Source organism: Myotis davidii, unplaced genomic scaffold (assembly GCF_000327345.1).
Source record: "Myotis davidii unplaced genomic scaffold, ASM32734v1 scaffold744, whole genome shotgun sequence".
Taxonomy (NCBI): Eukaryota; Metazoa; Chordata; class Mammalia; order Chiroptera; family Vespertilionidae; genus Myotis; species Myotis davidii.
Window position 1 is genome coordinate 955,787 of NW_006294760.1, and position 18,957 is coordinate 974,743.

The 18,957-nt window shown below is 39.7% G+C and overlaps 1 protein-coding gene across 1 annotated transcript in view; it reads right to left on the reverse strand.

The window, feature by feature from the left end:
• The window catches only part of ANAPC1 (anaphase promoting complex subunit 1), a 108,744-nt gene extending 90,184 nt beyond the window's left edge, over positions 1-18,560 (reverse strand). Inside the window, exons 1-10 of the mRNA XM_006769219.2 lie at positions 18,151-18,560; positions 17,038-17,187; positions 10,768-10,819; positions 10,456-10,556; positions 9,579-9,661; positions 8,082-8,155; positions 5,759-5,904; positions 5,355-5,575; positions 4,446-4,655; positions 1,240-1,335 (exon numbers count right to left, since the gene is read on the reverse strand). Coding sequence (XP_006769282.1) covers positions 1,240-1,335; positions 4,446-4,655; positions 5,355-5,575; positions 5,759-5,904; positions 8,082-8,155; positions 9,579-9,661; positions 10,456-10,556; positions 10,768-10,819; positions 17,038-17,187; positions 18,151-18,363 — 1,346 coding nt within the window. The 5' untranslated portion in view covers positions 18,364-18,560. The remainder of the gene's footprint in view (positions 1-1,239; positions 1,336-4,445; positions 4,656-5,354; positions 5,576-5,758; positions 5,905-8,081; positions 8,156-9,578; positions 9,662-10,455; positions 10,557-10,767; positions 10,820-17,037; positions 17,188-18,150) is intronic.
• Positions 18,561-18,957: the final 397 nt, after the last annotated feature.

Here is an 18,957-nt window from a genome sequence, read left to right on the forward strand (position 1 = left end):
TACACGATTTTTGTGCACGGTGCCTCTCGTGTTACTATAAAGGAGAAGCACAAGGGAGACCTTTAAGGTAATAAATAAGTTCTATACCTTGAATGTGACACCTGCACAAATCTACACACTGAGAGAACTTCCTGGAATCACACACATACATACATGTAGACACACACACACATCCATGTAAACTGATGAAACCTGAATAAAGTCTGTAGATTATACTGATATCAACTTCTTAGTTTTGATCATGCACTAGAGTTATGTAAGATGTTAACTCTGAAGCAAAAAGAGTACAAGGTACACAGGACTTCTCTAGTATTTTGCAACTTCCTGTGATTTATAATTATTTCAAAATAAAATTATAAATAATTGTGCAAAAGACAGGAATATACATTTCATCTAAAAAGATAAATGGCTAATAAACACACAAGAAGATGCTCAACATCATAAATCATTAGGGAAATGCAAATTAAAACCCTTCACACTCACTAGAATGGCTACAATCAGAGAGAATGACAATACCTGATCTTGTCAAGGAGAAACTGAAAGCCTCAGATGTGGCTGGAGGGAATGGAAAACAGTTCAGCCTACTTGGAAACAATCTGGCAATTCCTTAAAAATTAAAAATGAATTTATCATTGGACCAAACCATCCACTCCTATCTATCTACCCAAGAAAAAATAAATCATGTATGTCTACACAAAGACTTTAGCTCCAATGTTCATAGTCCCCTAACTCACAAGGGTCCAAAAGTAGAAACAGACCAAATGTCCATCAACTGCTAAGGGATAAACCACACCTGATGTATCTGCACAATGGAGGACTACACACTCACACACATTACAACATGGTGGGTCCTAGCAAACATTATGCTAGTGAAAGAAGCTAGCCACAAAAGCTACATTCTGCACAATTCTATAAAATGTCCAGGAAAGGCAAATCCAAAGATGAAAGCCTACAGAGTGGATGCCAGAGGCTGGGAATGGGAATGAGACTGACTACAAATCATGCACAAGGGATCTTAAGATTAGAGAAATTTTAAAAACTGGATTATGGTGATGGTCGTACAACCCTGTAAATTTTCTAAAAATTGTTTAATTGTATACTTAAACATGTCAACTTTATGTTATATAAATTACTGCAATAAAGCTACTCCAAGGAAAGAAGGATAAAAGGAAGGGAGGGAGGAAGGGTGGGCAGCCCTAGATGTATTTACACAGAATATCAATGGGAATGCGCACTTACCGTAACTGGAGCTGGGACTCTACTAAAAAGCACAAGAACTTTTGCCCACATAAGTCAGATGTAATAAACACTTTTGAGGCCTGTGAATTTTTCTCCCTGAAATAGATGTATTAATAAAGTAACTGTCAGCATTGGCTCAAAAGTCTACCACAGCAACCATTAAAAGTCTTTGAAAATACTCTGCCAGAAACCTAAAACTACATGGGTCAAGCAATAACCTGGAAGACCCAAAAACACTTCTAGGATTTGAATTTCAGGATTCCTGAGATTCCTTTCAGCTATTTGATTCTGAGTCTACAGCTTTCTTGGGGGGAAATCACAATAAATTTAATCAACATCAGTGAATTTTTTACTTCCATAATATGCAAGTCACCAACTGCTAAAGTAATGCAGACTTGAATTCCTATCCCTTTAAGGCAGTGGTTCTCAACCTTCCTAATGCCGTGACCCTTTAATACAGTTCCTCATGTTGTGTTGACCCCCAACCATAAAATTATTTTCATTGCTACTTCATAACTGTAATTTTGCAACTGTTATGAATCGTAATGTAAGTATCTGATATGCAGGATGTATTTTCATTGTTCGCAACCCACAGGTTGAGAACCGCTGCTTTAAGGGATCAGACATTTCATAACATGCCCTTTCCTGTACCTCTTCTCTCTTTCTCAGATTAGGTTCTATTTACTCATTTTTTTCAATCCACACCTCTCATTGCCAAAGATTTCTTCCTAGAATGGTGCAAAAGATCAGAAATCTTTAAAATAGGGATCTGCAATATATTCAACTTACCAAGGTTTTTAAAAGTAGGAATTTTTATTTTATATCAGAGAAACTACTTCAACATTGTATTCCCATCTCTACTTTCCTCCAATGACTCTCTACGAGCATGCATTTGCCTTCTGCCTCACAGACAAGAGGCCGTAAGGCTTCAGCTCAACCCCCTGCCTCTGTGTCTGATAAACACCACCTTCTTTCTCCTCAGGCTAATCTCCACCGGTGCTCCTTGCTGGTTTTGTCCCTTGTCATTTCCCTGTTTTGGTTATGCTCCTTAAAACCTACTCTCTCGTCTATATCTATATCTATATCATATCTATATCTATATCTATATCTACATATATACATATATACATATATACATAAATACATATATACCGACACAGGAGAATCGCCCGTAAACACAGAGCCGAGAGGTTGAAACCTCTGATCGGGGCTGGAGGGCCCAGTAAGAAAACCGAATGTGTGCTCAGGACCCCAGCAGGGCATGGGTCAAAAATAAAGTCAGGAAATCTCAAGAACCCATTTTAATTTCAGCATACAAGAACGCTTTGTGTCATCTTTATACGTAAAAGCCTAAGCAACCCAACAACCGAACGACCAGTCGACTGGTTACTATGATGTGCACTGACAACCAAGGGGCGGATGCTCAGTGCAGGAGCTGCCCCCTGGTGGTCAGTGCGCTCCCCCAGCCAACCTCCCATGGTCCCTCCGCTTGAGGGACCTCATCTGTGAATGAATTTGTACACCGGGCCTCTAGTATTAACATGAAAGCCTTGAAACACAAAGACAGACTATTAGATGAGATAAGAACTTACTGTTAAATAGCTGGGTTAACAATGGTACTGCTGTTGGATAAGGAATTGTCCTTACTTTTTAGGGACACACAATAAGGTATTTAGTCATTAAGGTAAATTTTCTTTAAGTAGGTCAACATAAACAAAACTCTGCCTTGACCTAGAGACTCTGTATGGCTAGTTATGTATCCTCAACGTCATTCAAAGGCAATCTCTTTAAAACAGTCTCTTCATCTATGCTCATTTCCTCAGCCCCATTTCCTAGTACTTCCTCCATTCACTGCACTCCACCACCTGTTCCCCAAGTGTTCTTGCCAAGGTCACTGGTGGAAATCATTGCCCTCCAGGTACCTCTTATGCCACACCTCACCAGCTCCAGGTAACAGTGGCACTTTCTTGTGAAAGGCTCTTTTCTTGGGTTCCATGACATTTCTTTCCTGCTGCTTCTCCCATCTGACCCCTTGCTTTGTCTCTCTGCAGCAGCTTCCTCTTTCATTTTCCACCCGCAAAAGTTTGTTTCCAAGATTTCAGTCCCTAGCCATCTTCTAATTCGACATCACTACGTTTTAACTACATGGAGGTCACAGACCCACTCTGAGAAGCTAATAAATGTGAAAACCTCTCCTGAGGAAAAGGCCTACACATGATTACTATGCATGGCTCCAGAGGATTACCAGACTCGCTGCAATCCCAAGCTCACTCACAGGACCTCCAGGAATCTGACCCCTACACACTCCTTCAATTCCAGCTCTCTCACCTCAAACACCACTTATAAGCCCATAACTCCCTCGGTTTTTGCTCTGCTCTTTCCCCTGAATTTAAAACCACAGATAAAGCACCTTCTTACAACTCTCACCAAAGGGAAGATCCCTAAAGGACAACCTCTCTTTCTCAGCCCTTTCTCTTCCCCAGGCACAAGCGGATTAAGAGCATCTGTAGTTCCCTGAACATACCACGCGCTCAACCTTATGAACATCTATTCTGAGGCCCTCTGACCACTGTGCTCTCTCCATCTTTCCAAAGCCCTACTGGAACAGGGAATGTCTCCTGTGTCACCATCCTTCCATGTCTCTTTGAGGCCAGGGACAGTGATTAATTTGCCTAACCCGCAGCAACTAGCACACACACTGGGATTGGCAGATTAATGAATGGATAATTAATGAGAACATAAAAGGAGAAAGGTCCCACAGAACAGACCTGAACTGTGTTTCCCAAGAACAGGCAACATTCAACTAACATAAAGAGAAAAACATTAAAAAATGTTATAAAAATCCCAAGTTTCCTAATCTACAGAAATTAGTTGTTTCTCTCTATACCATCAAACACCTCAAATCTGAGCGATTACTAAGTTAAAAAAGAAATAACAAATGACACAAAAAAATTTTTACTAGGGCAGGGGGAAAAATGGACACATATGTAATACCCTTTGTAATAAAAAATTTAAAAAAAATTTTTTATGATCACTTTAATGTCATTAACATCCTCTCCTGAAACAGAGGTGGCCTTAATACGTGTCTATACATGTTTATAAGTTTTAATAACTGAACATTTTAAAAGAAGTTTAGGCAAAATAACAAGTATCTTCTAAGACTTTTAGCAACATTTTTCTTTGAACATAAAATACATACTACAAACCTTATATTAGTAATCGCTTCCGTCCATAAATGGTCAATACAAAGTTCAGGAACAATTGGCTCTGTTTCTGGTGCAAGGAAAGAGCTATTCGAATTACTATCTGGAGAATGAGAAATACTGTGTCTCCTTGGAGATTGATGATGGCTTGAAAGGTTGAACCTTTGCACCCCCGTGAAAGAGTGCACTCCTGAAGCAGGGGAATGAGCACGACTGCAAAACAGAGGAGAGAGGGCATCACAACCACAGTGCAAAGTGGTATCACACGCTTTCCAGTAACACTTTCCAAACTTCTGGGTACAAAGAGCATTCGTGATGGCAAAACCCCAGTCAGAAAAACAACTTCTTGAAAAAGGAATAACTACTTCATGTTAATGTGTTCTATTATATTGTAAAGATTTCCAATTCTTCTTAGAATTCCTTCTTTTAAAACTGAAAATCAGTTCACTTTCTACCTCAAAAAATGAATTATTTATATCATTCAAAACGTCTAAACTATGTTCCTGTATGCTCACATTTGCACACCAACAAAACTACATCACTGTATCAATAGATAGATAATAGCTAGAGAGACAACCAAACAAAAGAAAAACTAATTCGAATTAAGACCAAATAGCATCAAAATATTTTTGCAACCAATATTCATCGAACTGCTGCCATTTAGCACAAATAAGATAACTAATTTTATAACAAACACAGGCTGCCTCCAATATGACTCGTTAAAAACGGGTAACACAGTAGACCTGAAAGTCTTACTAACACAACTGGAATAATGGCTGTCTTCCCCAAAACTATCCAAGGGCTGGCAACCGACATTTTAAATTCCTCAAAACTAAGAGAAAGTTTCAAAAAAGTTATGTTTTTCTTGGTCTATCTTGGTAAAACAAGGTAACACCCACAGTGGATCCCCACCTTAGAGCCGCCATGTTGGAGATGGAAGGAGAGCGTGAGTGCAGGCTGGGCGAGGAGGTGGAGCGGCTCTGACTGTGGATGGAGGAGTAATTCTGGAAAGGCGAGGCCACGGGGGAGTCTCCCTTGGAGAGGCTTCTGAGGTTTGCTGTGAGGGAGTTACTGGGGGCCACGTTCTGAGGGGTGCCCCCCTGTTCAGAGAATTTTAAAACAGCATTCTCTTCCTGAAGGCAAAATGATGAGAGGGAAGAAAAGGTTATAATTAGATAAAAAGGGTAATTTCCTTGTGAAAATTCAGGGTGGATATGAATTCTTAAGGACACGATCTTTCTTTTTCCCTAAGAAGCTCAAATCTATTTCACAAAAACAGGTGAAGGTTTTCAGTATTAATTATCCTTTATTCTTACCTCTGCTTTGACTCTCCGGAGAACCCACACAGAATGCAGACACTGAACAGTGTCATAGGTCATTACAATGGAGGGGTCAGTGCTGAGAAAAACTATTTTCATCGCATGATCTACAACGTATTGAACCCGTGATGAACCAAAAAGACCTGAAAGATCAAACAGAAATGATGAGCTTTTGAACAATAAACTTTACAAATCTGTAAAGACACCTTGCAATTCCTAAAGATCAAGAGAAACCAAACCAATTAAGGCACAAAATCCATTAATATATTAATTAATTAACCCTATATTTTTAATAAATTTACTTTGAGCATCAAATTCCTCAGAATACGTTAAAGATGAGAGAGTTACCAGTTTCAATTTCACATACACACAATTAAAATATGAAGATTTGTGCTGATCCACCATTAAATTCATCAGCCATGGGTGAAAGGTCTACTCCTCCAATAACCAACTTGTTTATCAATTTCAATCAACTATTCTACCAAGTTTGACTTCCTTATCGATTCTCTTCTTCTGTATGAAATTAGTCCTTCATAATAACCATTCAAACAGTGAAAAGTACACCTGTTTCTGCTTTACTAATTATACATGCAAAATAAGGCTTAGAGTTCAGTTCCCGATAGTGCCAAGAATTGACTTCTCTGTCCCTATTTAACAACATATTAAATGCTCCCCTTTCAGTTAAATTAGAAAATAAAAGAATGAAATTCTTTATAAAAGTAAGTATTTTATTTAAAAAAATAAAAAGCACTCATAATACCACCATCTCAATAGCCACTATTAATACATCAGGGAGTATTTTTTCTAGTTTCCCCTATACATATACACACACTTCTCAGGTCTTTTCAAAATCAAAATCAATTTGTACTGTTTTACATCATACTTAACATTATGAATAAGCAACTCCTGAGTTTATTATTCAAAAACATGATCAATAATGGGCACACACAATTCAATCACAGGTGCTAGCATGTTTATTTATGTTGTAACTGTTACCAATACAATATAGAATTATCAAAATTTTTTCTGTAAAAGACCAAAGAGTAACTAGTTTAGGCTTTTTAATCTTTTTGGGGTATTTTTTTCTACGCCCTTTAAAAAGGTAAAAACCGCCAAAACCAGTTTGGCTCAGTGGATAGAGCGTCGGCCTGAGGACTGAAAGGTCCCAGGTTCGATTCCGGTCAAGGGCATGTACCTGGGTTGCGGGCACATCCCCAGTAGGAGATGTGCAGGAGGCAGCTGGTCGATGTTTCTCTCTCATTGATGTTTCTGACTCGCTATCTCTCTCCCTTCCTCTCTGTAAAAAATCAATAAAATATATTTTAAATAAATAAATAAATAAATAAAAATAAAAAGGTAAAAACCATTCTTAGCTCTTAAGCCTTACCAGCTATAGTTTGCCAAGCCCTGATACAGAAGACAAACACCTCATGATATTTCAGAATATGTACTTGGGATAAAAATCCTAAAAATAAGACAAAAACATATACGTGTGTGTGTGCGTGTGTGTGTATATATTAATTTTTTTTTTAGCTTTCTATCCTTGCTAATCACAATTACCAATTATCATGTTTGGCCACATTGAACATTTTAAAATACTCATACAGAAATATCTGTAGCAAATATTAAAAGACTGAGCCCCAGGAAATCAGGTTTTTATGAGCAGGGAAAATGAAATATTAAAATTTACACAGTACAGCCCAGCTAGCGTGGCTCAGTAGTTGAGCATCGACCTATGAACCAGGAGTACCCGGTTCAATTCCCAGTTAGGGCACATGCTTGGGGTGTAGACTCGATCTCCAGTGTGGGGTGTGCAGAAGGCAGCTGATCAATGATTCTCTTTCATCACTGATGTTTCTATCTCTCTCTCTCCCCCTTCCTCTCTGAAACCAATAAAAATTTATTTTTTAAAAATAAAAAAATAAAATTTACACAGTGGGGCATAAGAACCTATATTTTTCTCTTCAAAGAAGTAATCAATTTTAGCTCATCTAAGTATCATTCATTTACTTATTAATCACTAAGGAACAGAGACCAAAGTCTTCTATAGAGAGATTAGCAAATCTATCAGTAATCCTGATCAATTTATAGGCCCTATTTTCAGGAAAAGAATAGCTGTTAAAATAGTTAATATAATGGTATTCAAGAAGTTCTTACTTTAATATGAACTATTTTCATAATAAAAAGGTTATTTTCGTAAAATGTTTAAATTATATTATTTTTATGAAACAAGTTTAAGTTTTATAAGAGCCTTCAATTTCTCCCCACCCCCAAATTCCAAAAAAGAGCTATGTAAAAGAATGTCTAAAAATACACTTACTTCCAGATTTACAAACAAGTGGAGTTATTTCATCTAGTGGATGCAGCATGCTGAACAAAGTGGGTAAAGGTTCTCTAGTAATAAAAAAACAAATAGTCAATCGCCAATACAAGATGACTTTGTGCACAAATTTTGCACCTCCCTTGCAAAGAAATATCTTCTCTAAATTACACTAAAAACTAGAAACCTATCCTCTCAAAAAGAAGCTTTCTAAACTTTCTACAGACTGTTTTTTAGTCATACTTAACTGTGGATGGAGTACAAAGAGTTTGTACTCCACAGTTAGGTCTCTCCTATTCCTAGAAATCCCTCTTATGCAGGAGACTCTAAGCATACCCAACCCAGGAAAATCAATGCAACCCAGAGACAATCTGCAAACAGCAGTCATAGCATTATGGAACAATGGGGTAATGGGCATAAGGCAGTCTGCTTTTTTGTAACCACTGTTAGCAGCAGTGTCTTTGGAAGCTAAGAAAGAAATTTTGTCTCCTACACCTATTTACACAGGAGTGTACTTGAAAAGAAAAACTTCAAGTAAATAAAGAGGTTGTGTGTTTTAAAGAGGAGAGGGGAACAGACCTTCCATCTAAACACAGAAAGAGATTAAAATCTGTAAGCAATTTTCTAAAACCATAGTATCTACTACTTGCACCACACTGTGATAAGGCACTGCATGTCCCTACCCTTCAGTGAGCTCATAACTGATTCATTCAGAGACAGGTAAAGACACCATCAATGAGCACCTACCATTCCTTGCGCTTCTAATACATACTAAGCCCTGTGTCAAAGGTTAGATACTTTAGCCCTGGCCAGTATTGCTCAATGGATAGACTGTCTGCTACATACCAAAGGGTCTCAGATTTGATTCTGAGTCAAGGGCATGTACCTTGGTTGCAGGTTCGCTCCTCACCCCCAGTTGGGGCATGTGCAGAAGGCAACCAGTCGATGTGCGAGAGACACATGCGAGAGACACTCTCTCTCTCTCCCCCGCCCCGCAACCACTCTCTCCCTGTCGCTCCTCCCTTCCTCCCTCCCTCCCTTCCACTTTTTCTGAAAAGCAATGGAAAAAATCCTCATGTAAGGATTAACAACAAAAACAGGTTGTATACATTAGCTCACCTAATCCTGCATAAATCCATGAGGTAGAGTATTTCTATAACAAATAATAAAACTAAAGCCAAGAAGGCTCCAATGATTTGCCCAAAGAAGCACAATAAAAAGATGAGAGAGTTAAGAATTGAGTACTGTTATCTTTAAACCTTATACTTGTTCGATTTTACAACTTGGGGGGCTGGGGAAGGAACTGTAGGTGACTCAGTACCCAAGTAAGGAGAAGACTCAGGAGTGCCCATCACTGAGATGAGAGAAAGTGGCATAAATCTATGCTGTTTTCATGAAAATTATTGTCATCCCAAATTCATAGGGAAACGATTTCACCTCAGAACCGACACAAAAAAAGCGCTAGTAATAATATTCTGAACTGAGGAAACTGGATACCTGGGTGGACCTGGAGGTATCTCATGTGAAGAACTGCTTCGTTCAAACAACAATCCATATTTGGTGGGCCAAACATTTGCAACCTGCCAGGTAAAAGGGTGGGGAAAACAGAAGTAAACTACTCTTTATAACATGTTTTCAGAAAACAATATAGAAAATTAGATATTCTTCTAATTTAACAAGAGCTTTACAAAATAACATGATCGCCTTGGCTGGTTTGGCTCAGTGGATAGAGCGTCGGCCTGCAGACTGAAGGGTCCCAGGTTCGATTCCGGTCAAGGGCATAAGCCCGGGTTGTGGGCTCGATCCCCAGTAGGGGCGTGCAGGAGGCAGTCCATCAGTGATTCTCTCTCATCATTGATGGTTCTATCTCTCCCTCTCCCTTTCTCTCTGAAATCAATAATAAAAATATATTTAAAAAATAAGTAAATAACATGACTATAATATTTTTAAAAAGTAATTCTAATAAGCAAGTGTAAGACAAAATCAAGTCTACTGTAAGGAAATATTCAACCCAAATTTTCTGCCAAGGGATGCAAATATCAGTAGCAAAGTTACAATGTGATAAAACTTTAATGTGATGAAGAGAAACAGGGAAAGACTAAAGCTATCATGTGCTTAATATAATCAAAATTATTTCCTGTGTATCACTTCAATTGAAAAAAAAAAACTCAGAAAAGACTTCATATTCATTCTACTAAACTACTTTTTATGCAAAGAATGGGGAAATGGTAAGCAACTAAAGCTGCTTAGTTATTTTGAGTAAAAATAACCTCCTTGATAACTGTAAGATATAAAAGTAGTAATACTTCTGAAACCAATTAACTAAAAAGTATTCTCCAACCAAACACAACAGCATGGAAACACTCAAGTTTACCTGAAAAGGTAAAGAAGCTATGTAATCCTTTCCTTCTATGCTATGCATGTTGATACATGAGCTTTGCAATATACATATACATTTTTCTACTTCAGCGCTACCTGCAAAAAAAGGATATAACAATATGTATGCTTTTTTCCCAAAAAAAAATTCCCATCAAAATTACAATTCCCAATAACACAAATTCTTTAATGAGCAAGATAAAAATACTTAAGCAAAACCACTATTATTAGTGACTAATTATTTTGAAGAAAAAAACAATGAGGTATACCTTTGGAATCAAAAAGTGCAATAAAATTTCAAGAAACTTACTGTAGGCTTTTTCAGACTTATCCTGTGATATAATGAAGTCACACCACAATGCCTAAAATTAAAACAAAATGCTCGCCTAAGAAAATTGTATCTAAACAACAGCCTGTTAAAATGGTATCTAGATAATTATGACATTTACATAACTGTCTCATCAATTCAACACATGCACCACGGGAATAAAAAAAAGATAAAATAAAATTCGACTAATTAATGATAAATATTACAAGGAAAGATAAACCATGTGTGGAAATAAATTTTATGAAAAGGGAAGACAAAAATTTTAAAAATCTACTAGATAGAAGCCTTGCCACAAAAGTGACCTCAAATAGCAGCTTAACCTGTATTAGACCCTATGTCCTATATAAAACTAAAGATTATCAGAAGAGCTATTTTACAATCTACAGCTTTACTTAACAATAAAGGTGGAACCACACAGTATTTGTTATGTCTGGCATTATGTCCTTAAGGTTCATCCATGTGTAACATGTCAGAATGTCCTTCTTCCAAAGGCTGAATAATATTTCATTGTAGGCATATACCACATACTATTTATCCAGTCACCTATCCTCACAGACTTGACTTGGACTGTTTCCAATTTTGACTATTGTGAATAACGCTGCTATGAACACTGGTGTTGATTATCTGAGTCCCTACTTTCAATGCTTTTATGTATATACTAGAGGCCTGGTGCATGGATTCATGCACTGGTGGGGTCCCTCGGCCTGGCCTGCGCCCTCTCACAATCTGGGACCCCTCAGGGGATGTCGCACTGCTGGTTTTGGCCCAATCCCCGTAGGCCAGGCCAAGGAACCCCACTGGTGCACGAATCCATGCATGGGTCTCTAGTATGCATATAAGAACCTTGGTTACTATTCCTGCCCTCCCCCCACTCCCCTGAAATTCATCAGTCTGTTTCAGCTTTCCATGCCTATGTGTTGAGCATCTGCCCTCTGGTGCTCAGTGCGTGTCATAGCTACCGGTCAAACGGTCGCTTAGATTTTTATATATATAGACTAGTGGCCTGGTGCACAAATTCATGCACCAGTGGGGTCCCCCAGCCTGGCCTGCGGGATTGGGTCAAAACCAGCTCTCTGACATCCCCTGAGGGGTCCTGGACTTCGAGAGGGCGCAGGCCTGGCCAAGGGATCCCACCTGTGCACAATTAGGGCTGGGGAGGGACACAGGAGGTTGACCAGCCGGGGAGGGCCCCAGAGCATGTCTGGCCCACTCGCTCAGTCCTGATTGGCCAGACCCCAGCAGCAAGCTAACCTACTGGTCGAAGCATCTTCCCCCTGGTGGTCAGTGCTCATCATAACGACTGGTCAACTGGTTGACTATTTGCCCCCTGGTGGTCAGTGCACGTCATAGCGAACGGTTGAGCAGCCTCAGCATATCATTAGCATATTATCCAGAGCATGTCCGGCCCACTCGCTCGGTCCTGATTGGCCAGACCCCTGCAGCAAGCTAACCTACTGGTCGAAGCATCTTCCCCCTGGTGGTCAGTGCTCATCATAACGACTGGTCAACTGGTTGACTATTTGCCCCCTGGTGGTCAGTGCACGTCATAGCGAACGGTTGAGCAGCCTCAGCATATCATTAGCATATTATGCTTTGATTGGTTGAACAGCCAACCAGACGACTGGACACTTAGCATATTAGGCTTTTATTATATAGGATACCCACAAGAATTGCTGGATCACATGATGATCCTAGGTTTAATAACATTTTGAGTAACAACCAAATTGTCTCCCACAAAGGCTTTTTTTTACTCCATCACCAGCAATGCACAGGGTTCATTTCAAAATCCTCACCAATACTTGCTATTTTTTTAATATAACAGCCATCCCAGTAGGTATCTCATTGTAGTTTTGATTAGCATTTGCATAATGATTAAAGATGCTAAGCACTGTTTCATGTGCTGATTGGCCATGGGCATATCTTCTTTAGAGAATTGTCCATTCAAGCCCTCTGCCCTGTTATAAACTGAATTGTTCGTTCTGTTGTTGAGTTAGGAAAAACCAGCATTAGAGCCCACCTGAAACATCTACACTAAAGTCTCAGTTTCCCTTTATGAAATCCCATCCTCCCAGCCTCTGACAGCATAGTATTTTCACACTCTCCCTTACTCCTGATGTCACAGACATCCCTAGTCCCCTGCACATGTCCCTCAGCTCCGTCTTCTCTCTTCATGGCACCAATCTTTTTCCTCTGAACTATCATAAAACAGTATCATTGACAACAGTCTCTCTACTCTCCAGCCAATCCTACACATTGCCACCAAAGTATTATCTTCTCAAAATACAGAACTTAAGATATACTTTCCATTTTAACGTCCTTGGCAGGCTCCTTCTGCATACAATTTAAAATCCAAGTTTCCAAGTACAAACAAGGCCCTTCAGTTTGGACCCACTCCGCCCCTGCAAGCACCTCTCCACACCCAATGTACATACATTCTGAACTTAGAAAACACCATGTTTTTCCATCTCTTTTGGCTGTGATTCCCTCTGCCTAGCTTTCCCCAACTTCCAGTTCAATCAGCAACTAACTTCTTTGAGAAATCCTTCTTACAGAGCCACTCCCCTTGGCTCCACCACACTGTGGACACAGCTGGTATATGGCACTTTAGTTTATTTGCATACAGCATTTTAGTTATCTGTATATTTATTCATCCTTAACAGTATGAGTTCTTCGATGGCCGACAACAAATATCCATCTTCATCGCCCTAGTGCCCAGCACCCTGTCTGAAACAGGGATACTAAACACTTGAGGAATAAAGGAAGGGATCAACTAAATATGAGTCACATGCACCTGGTATTGTTTCTTAACCAAAATATAAAATTATCTTTCTCCATACTAGCAAGAAGACTAAAATAACAACATGTTTTCCAGACCAAAAGGACTGAAATTACATATCGTATTCTACTTATAAATGATCCTAAGATAAAGGAGATAAGAGACAATACATTTAAATGCACATCCATGAAATCTAGTCAACAGGCAATCATTCCTTGGAGAATTTAAGATGGAAACATAGAAGCAAAGCACTAGTTGGATATCGTCATGCCACTTTTCAGAACTACACTAATCATACGGTTACATGGGGGTAAAAATATCATCAAACTATCACTGATCTCAACACTCCTGGACAGAAATGCTTTTACACATGCCCTCAAATTTAGGAGTAATTCAGGTTATCCCTTCCCAATATATTGTTAGGAGAGTACAATGTTCATTAGGAAACAGTTAATGGGTGGAAAGCAGTGTCCAGATACCAAGACCAGTGTTCAGTGTTTACCAATAAGTAACTTAATGTTAGTCAAAAAGCCTTGAACTCTCACCACTAGCCCAACAATTAATTCAACTATTATAAATGTACTCTTTTTCCCCAAAACTTCTTATTCTAAAAATTTTCAGTAAGAAAAGCTGAAATAGTACAGTGAACACCTGCTTCATCTAAATCAAACAGTTGTTAACATTATGCCATATCTGCTTATGGGTATGAGGGGGATTTGGGTGGGGGGTATTTATTACCTGAAAATCCCCCACCTCATGACACATCACCCCCACACACTTCATCATGCATTTCCCCAAAATAAAGATTTTCTCCTATACACCATGAAACCATCATCTTGCCTAGGAAAAAAAAATCTTCTAACATCACCTAATAATTCATTTGCAACTTTTCAAATTTCCCCCAAAATGTCTTTTTTGGCCAATTTTCTAGAATCAGGGTTCAATCCAAGTTCATTCAACAAGGTGCAAAACATAAAATACTGCATTTGGTGATGTCCCTTTAGTCTCTTTTAATCTAGAACAGGCCCCACCATTTTTTTTTCTCACGTGACCAACTCTTTAAAGAGACCACAATATAGACTGTCCCATATTCTGGATTTGTCAAATTGTTCCTCGCAGTGATTTTTTCTTTAAGCTTTTTTATTATAGAAAAGTCAACTATCTTACCCAATAATAGAAAAACATGCAAATTGACTGTACCTTTGCTACACCCACCAGTCGATTGAATGAGTATGCAAATTAACCAAACAAAGATGGCAGTTAATTTGCATTCATAGGCGCCCAGCGGCAATCGGAGCCTGCAACCAGAGCTGAGGGGTCCCCTGCCAAGGCCTAATGCCTCGGCCACAGGCGTTAGGCCTGGGCAGGGGTGAAGCCGGAGACTGCAGGGAGCTGGAGTTCCCCTACCCAGGTCTAACGACTGGGCCACAGGCGTTAGGCCTGGGCAGGGGCAGAGCCAGCGATCACAGGGAGCAGGGAGGGAGCCAGCGATGACAGGATGCTGGAGGTCCCCTGCCTAGGCCTAACGCCTTGGTCAGTGGCATTAGGCCTGGGCAGGGGCGGAGCTGGCAATCGCGGGGAGCTGGGGGACCCCTGCCCAGGCCTAACACCTTGGCTAGAGGTGTTAGGCCTGGGCAGGGGCCAAGCCGGCAATTGGTGTGAACTACAGAGGAAACACCTTTTCTGACTGCTCATTAGCTAAGCTCCCTGTATGCCACTGGTAATATTCTTAGTAACTTGGGTAATAAGAATCCAATAGGGTTATCTAGGGTTTTTTACCACACTCCTGGAGAAAAAAAGGTTCGCTGCTGGAGGGCTAAGAAATGTCATATCCTGCCCTAGCTGGTTTTGCTCAGTGGTTATTGCCTCAGCCTGCCCACCACAGGTTCTGGGTTCAATTCTGACTAAGGGCATATACTTGGGTTGCAGGCTCCTCCCTGGCCCAGGCCCAGGTCAGGGCTCATGCAGGAGGAAACCAATCAAAGTGTTCCTCTCACTTTGATGTTTCTCTCTGTCTTTCCCTTTCTCTTCCACATTCTCTAAAAATCAATGGAAACATATACTCAGGTGAGGGTTAAAAAAAAAAAAAGTCATATCCTATGAAAGACACATCTTGAAAATGCCTAAAGAAAGTTGTCATTTTTTCATGGTGAAGGGACTGGAGTCCATGTTGATGAAAACACTTTGGTGGCTGCGGTGACTGGCAGTGGCTTTAGCAGCGGGGTGATGGGGCTGGTGCCTTCCCCTGAACACCCCGGTTGCCTCCCACAAATGGAAGCCAAGACTGTGCCTTAGGCCCGCTCCCCAAGGGGAGCAGGGAGCGGGTCTAAGCCGTCAGTAGGACATCCCTGAGGGTTCCCAGTATGTGAGAGAGGGGCAGGCTGGGCTGAGGGGACCCCCCCCAATCCAGTGCACAAATTTCTGTGCACCGGGCCTCTAGTATACAAAATACAAAGAGTAATGTGATGCATCCCGATCAACCAGCTTCAATAATTCTCAATTTCTGGTGGTTCTTGTTTCATCTATACCTCCACCCATTCCTCATCTCATTTTACAAACTGATCCTCTAGCCCCCATACTTCCTATAACTGGAAGTTAAGTCTACATATTCATGTCAAATATTTTGGGGAAGAAAACTGAGTAGATGACATCATGTCTCCATGCCACATTACAGCTGTAGGTATAAAAGAGTCCTCTGTCCCCTATCAGTGATGGTAAACCCACCAGGTTGTGGAGGTGGAGAACAACATGCAGCTTCAAAATAGAGATGCACTTGTTTCTTCACTTTGGGTGACACCTAAATACCTTTCACGTACTGGAATTACTATCTATTTACAACCTTTATCTGAATCAGAGGTTACACTGGAGAGTACAAAACGGTGATTTTTAAATTCTGCCATTCCTTCTATATTTATTAGCTGGTATTCTTCTTTAAATAAGGGTTTTCCTTTATTAACTGGAGATGAACTGCAAGGCTTCCTAAAAAGGCAGGGCAAATGCTTAATTCTGTCCCTTTAATTACTAATTTTTAGGACAAAATTAGGTGTAATGGCTAAGTACAATGACAACAAATTAGATTTGTTTTCCTTTCCCTTACTCTCTGAGTACTACCATGAATCTGATTTTTATTTATTCAACATTATGCAATCAAATATAATCATGTGTTAATATAGTCTTGTACCCTTAGTCCTATAAATTTTGACAATAATTGATTGGATTACTCAAGTGCTTAAACATTACCATTAAATTGAAAAAGAATGGTGTAAAAAACTGATATAGAAAAATAAATACTTCCCTACCATTATCTTCCCTACCATTACTTCCCTACCATTATCTTCACATGTTAAAACATATACACAGCTACTGGGACAATTATGCTCTGTTTTTATCATTTCTGCTAAATATTAGAGCAAGAGCTATATATTTTTTTTAAATATGCAATAGTCAATCAAATACTAAAATTCAAATCAACTCACCTGTTGAACAGGACTATCGACTGTAAAGGCCTTGTAAACAGCCAATGCCCTTCCTTTGCTCCAGATCACCATATTTCCAGCCACATAGAGTTCCTCGTCATAATCCACTTCTCCAATTTCACTTCCGCCTCTCCTTAACTGCCAGCTTTCCTTAAAAATTTACATACGTAAGACATGTTTAAGCGGTTTTTATTTCTTTTGCAACATTATGGAGCAAGATTTATTAATTAAAATTGAACAGCAATCCAGATACAAGTCTCCTACTCTCTCGTTGCCTGTGGAGTAAGATTCAGTCCAAGTGTAACTCTTAGGTTGATTTCATAAATGAGAACATACTCAAGAATTCTCCATATTAAGTGTTTTATATTATATTACCATATTATGCTGCCATAAACAAAAATTAGACCTTTCTTATATATCCCAAAATTAAACCAACATTCTTGGGAGACTAAAAAGACATTTTAAGCATAGGGGGTGAAGCAGAGGGGGCAGTGAAGTGCACTGGGACACTGGGGGAGCTTACCCACCATGCAGATTTCCCTGCTTCACAACTGCATATACATTCACCTTCCTGCCCTGTGCCAACCGTCAAAATGAACAGGGCAGAGAAAGGTTTAGATTTCTAACTACAGACTTCTCCACCCTGAAATGTTGGAATAAGATGAGAAAGACTGAATATTTAACATGCACTTACTTCTCATTCCTCTATTTAAAAACTAGTACTAAATCTATGTGGCATTTCTTTTCTCCTCTAGAAACATGCAAGTATTTGGCAGCAGGGATCATTTCTAACTCTACTATCTAATCATCAAATAACCATGTGGGGACCATGAAATCTGGTCCCCGCATACTAAGTGAAGAAAGAGGTTTTAAATGGACCATAATCATAGTGACTGTCATTATAAATCCATGAGTTACATGTCTAAATAAACAGCCATGACACTATAATACAATAAGGTCATTATTTTTAGCCTTGATTAAAATTACCAAATCTTAACCGGTGCCCTAAAAGTAGCATCATATTCATTTCTCAGTTGCATCTGGGTAGCCTTAAATTACAAGTAGATCGAATCTCTCTACATTTCAAAAACAAACTGAGAATCTTAATAAAACCTTCTGTTTTTCGTGGATTGTAACTTCCTGCAGGGATCCCACCAAGCCAGCAGCACCATCAGACGACCACAACTCAGAGGCTGGCTGCAGCTGCCGAAGCTGAAGGTTCAAAGCATTAGGGTGGTGTTTGCAGTGGTCTCGACCGAAAGGAACAAATTCCTGCAAATCCCCAGCTGCAATCATTGTTGCCCTTTCTTCATAGAAGTTCGACATGGGTTTCAGATATCAACATTATTTCTGTATGAATTCAAACACATTCTGGTCAGCTGCTGGGAGTCAAAGCCAGAAGAAAATTATCATAAAAGTTTACAGTAGAGCCATTAATCCTTAGATGAATGTCACACATTGTAGGTGTACAAGTAATCATAACATCAAAGGGCATTCCAGATCTGATTCTTTCAGGTAATTACAGTTATCATTTTATACTTACCTTACACTATCCTATCTAATAATAGACAAACATGGTAATTGACCATACCTTCACTATGCTTCCCATTGGCTAATCAGCAGGATATGCAAATTAAGCGCCAACAAAGATGGCGGCCGGCAGCCACGCAGCTGAAGCGAACATGAGGCTTGCTTGCTCCAGTGATGGAGGAAGCTAAGGTTCCCTGCCTGCCACGGTCCAGCTCTGAGCATCGGAAGCAACAATGTTTCGATTATAGTAGCTAAACAAACCCCAGATACCTGCTTTCAGCCAGTGACAGCCTCAGAGCTGGAGCCGGGCCTCAGAGCTGGAGCTGGGCCTCAGAGCTGGAGCCGGCTCTCAGCTCCAGTGACAGCTATAGAGGGTAAATAAATCCTCCC